We start from the raw sequence: 2,893 nt of genomic DNA, 5'->3' as shown, positions 1-2,893 counted from the left end.
GTAGAAATGTTATATATATATATATATATATATATATATATATATATATGTATGCATAAACAGAATATGTATGCTATCCATCACCAATAAACAATCATTTCTATTTTAGGTACAAAATCACAAGGAAAATTAACTCTATAAAACTGATAAATGTGTCATAATCCAGTGACAGGTGTTCTTACCAGTCCATACGCTGTGCTTCTTTCATGCTCTTCTGTAATATCAGCCACATACGCAAATATCACAGAAAATGTAACCGAGAAAAGCCCAGACACGGACATTAGAGCAAAGAAACACCTGATGAAGAGAGACAGAAACACACAAACACATCACGTTTATGCTTTAGGTGCGCTGAATCAATCAAGGTCAAACATTTCACCAACAGAAACACTTACAGAAACAGAGAGTCACATCATAAAACCAATGCTTTCCACTTTAAAGGAACAGTTCATCCAAAAATGAAAATGTGCTGAAAACTGCTACTTCCGGCTGAAATACCAGTCCATAATCCATAATAACGCTTCCTCCAGTGAAAAAGTGCATCTCCTGTTGTCTCTCACATATTTGTTTAGAGCTGTTTAAACACTGCTTGATCTGTGCAGTTTCTCTCCCGATTCAGAACACTTTTTCACTGGAGGAAGCGTTATTATGGATTATAGACTCTATGTATTTTAGTTAAAAACGTCTTAATGCTGGATTAGTTTCAGCTTTTGTCTTCTCCAGATGTTAACTGATGGACTGGAGTGCTGTGGATTACTTGTGGATTATTGTGATGTTTTTATCAGCTGTTTGGACTCTCATTCTGACGGCACCCATTCACTGCAGAGCATCCATTGCTGAGACACTGATGCAATGCTACATTTCTACAAACCTGATGAAGAAACAAACTCATCTACATCTTGGATGAACTGAGAGTGAGCACATTTACAGCACATTTTCATTTTTGGCTGAACAAAGGGGTTGTCTCTCATGTAGAATGAGCTGCAGAGACTTTTCAACGTGGCCAAAGAGCTTTAGTCACTTGAGAGTAATGTGATTGCACACACACACACACACACACGCGGGCCGTACCATGGGCTGAGTCTCATTAGTGGGATGGGGGCGCAGGTGAAAAACACTGTGAGCAGCAGGAAGCTCTTTCTGCCCCAAACATCAGACAAGGCACCGATCAGAGGAGCGCTCATGAACGACAGAAATCCCTGCAAACACACTGCAGTTACCACACGCAACACACTGCAATGCAACGCTGCTTTTTAGACAATAACAATTTCAGTAAATAATGATCAACAGCTATTACATATTACAACTAGATAAAAAGGTTCATCAAGACAAACTTTAGGTTGGCTTGAGAAAGCCTAGCCTGAAAGTTTAAAGCAGTTGTAAAAGCCTGAAGTTTGAACATTTAGATAGATTATATAAATGTTGATAAAGTACGAACGTCCCAGGAGGACTTGAACGCAGCATAACATGATTAGCATGTTGCTAGCATGATTAGCAAGTGACTAGCATGTCACTAGCATGATTAACAAGTGACTAGCATGTCGCTAGCATGATTAACAAGTGACTAGCATGTCGTTAGCATGATTAGCAAATGACTAACATGTCGCTAACATGATTAGCAAGTGACTAGCATGTCGCTAGCATGTTTCTAACATGCTTATCATGCTACTAGCATGTTGCTAGCATGATTAGCAAGTTACTAGCATGTTTCTAGCATGATTAGCATGTTTCTAACATGATTAGCATGTCGCTAGGATAGATAGATAGATCAGATCAGTCTGAAAAGATAAGGCACACTAAGTCAGATCAGTCTGAAGAGCTGGGCTGAGTTTGGTGGTTGTAGCTTGAAAGCTCTAGGAGGAGTAGCATTCAGAAATTTAATCTAAGAAGAAGAAGAAGAATAAAAAGCTTAAGTAGCAGATCAGTAGGTTGGCTTTCTCAAGTCAACCTAATTACAACACATCAAATGCATGCAACTATCCAGCAACAGATGAACTGGATTCACCTTGACGCCCTGAATGAGGCCGTTCATGAGGAACGTGTGCTGTGGAAAAGTTTCGTGCAGAACCTGGAACGAGGAAACATCAGAAAACACAGTGCTAGTAGGTTGGCTTGAGAAAGCCTAGCCTGAAAGTTTAAAGCAGTTGTAAAAGCCTGAAGTTTGAACATTTAGATAGATTATATAAATGTTGATAACGTGTTTCTAGCATGATTAGCATGTTTGCAGAAATTTAATCTAAGAAGAAGAAGAAGAATAAAAAGCTTAAGTAGCAGATCAGTAGGTTGGCTTTCTCAAGTCAACCTAATTACAACACATCAAATGCATGCAACTATCCAGCAACAGATGAACTGGATTCACCTTGACGCCCTGAATGAGGCCGTTCATGAGGAACGTGTGCTGTGGAAAAGTTTCGTGCAGAACCTGGAACGAGGAAACATCAGAAAACACAGTGCTAGAGATTCATATCACATTCACTGTTTGTATTTAGCCTTGAATGTTTTCCTGAACACTTCGTTTTGCATTTGCATCTGCAATGCATTATGGGAAGGCGCATTATCAAACCAGAAGACATTTTTCCTTTCTCTGTCTGAGAAAAGAAAGTGAAAGTAACGCTTATAGGATAAAATCGAATCCAATAATGATGTTCAAATCAGGGTTGTTTTAGTAGACTAAAACTGAAACTAAAACCATAAAAGATATTTTCATTACTTGAAATAGACGTTAAGTAAAAAAAAAAAAAAACTTATTTTATTTCAGCTAGGTGCCCGTTACGAATCCTGTCCATGGACTTCCGTCCGATCGCCACCAGAGGTCACTCATCCATCATATTGACTCTCTCACTACACAGACTGTTACACGTCACCACGGACTACATTTCCCATCATCCATTGC

General features: G+C 39.0%; 1 protein-coding gene across 1 annotated transcript in view; it reads right to left on the bottom strand.

Annotated features, from left to right (window-relative positions):
* Positions 1-2,893, bottom strand: part of mfsd14bb (major facilitator superfamily domain containing 14Bb) — a 12,199-nt gene that overhangs the window by 7,788 nt on the left and 1,518 nt on the right. Inside the window, exons 2-4 of the mRNA XM_016536564.1 lie at positions 2,360-2,453; positions 1,072-1,199; positions 183-297 (exon numbers count right to left, since the gene is read on the bottom strand). Coding sequence (XP_016392050.1) covers positions 183-297; positions 1,072-1,199; positions 2,360-2,453 — 337 coding nt within the window. The remainder of the gene's footprint in view (positions 1-182; positions 298-1,071; positions 1,200-2,359; positions 2,454-2,893) is intronic.

Source organism: Sinocyclocheilus rhinocerous, unplaced genomic scaffold, assembly GCF_001515625.1.
Source record: "Sinocyclocheilus rhinocerous isolate Xijiao unplaced genomic scaffold, SAMN03320098_v1.1 scaffold1808, whole genome shotgun sequence".
Taxonomy (NCBI): Eukaryota; Metazoa; Chordata; class Actinopteri; order Cypriniformes; family Cyprinidae; genus Sinocyclocheilus; species Sinocyclocheilus rhinocerous.
The sequence above is the reverse complement of the archived record's forward strand: the minus strand, read 5'-3'. Positions and strand labels throughout refer to the sequence as shown.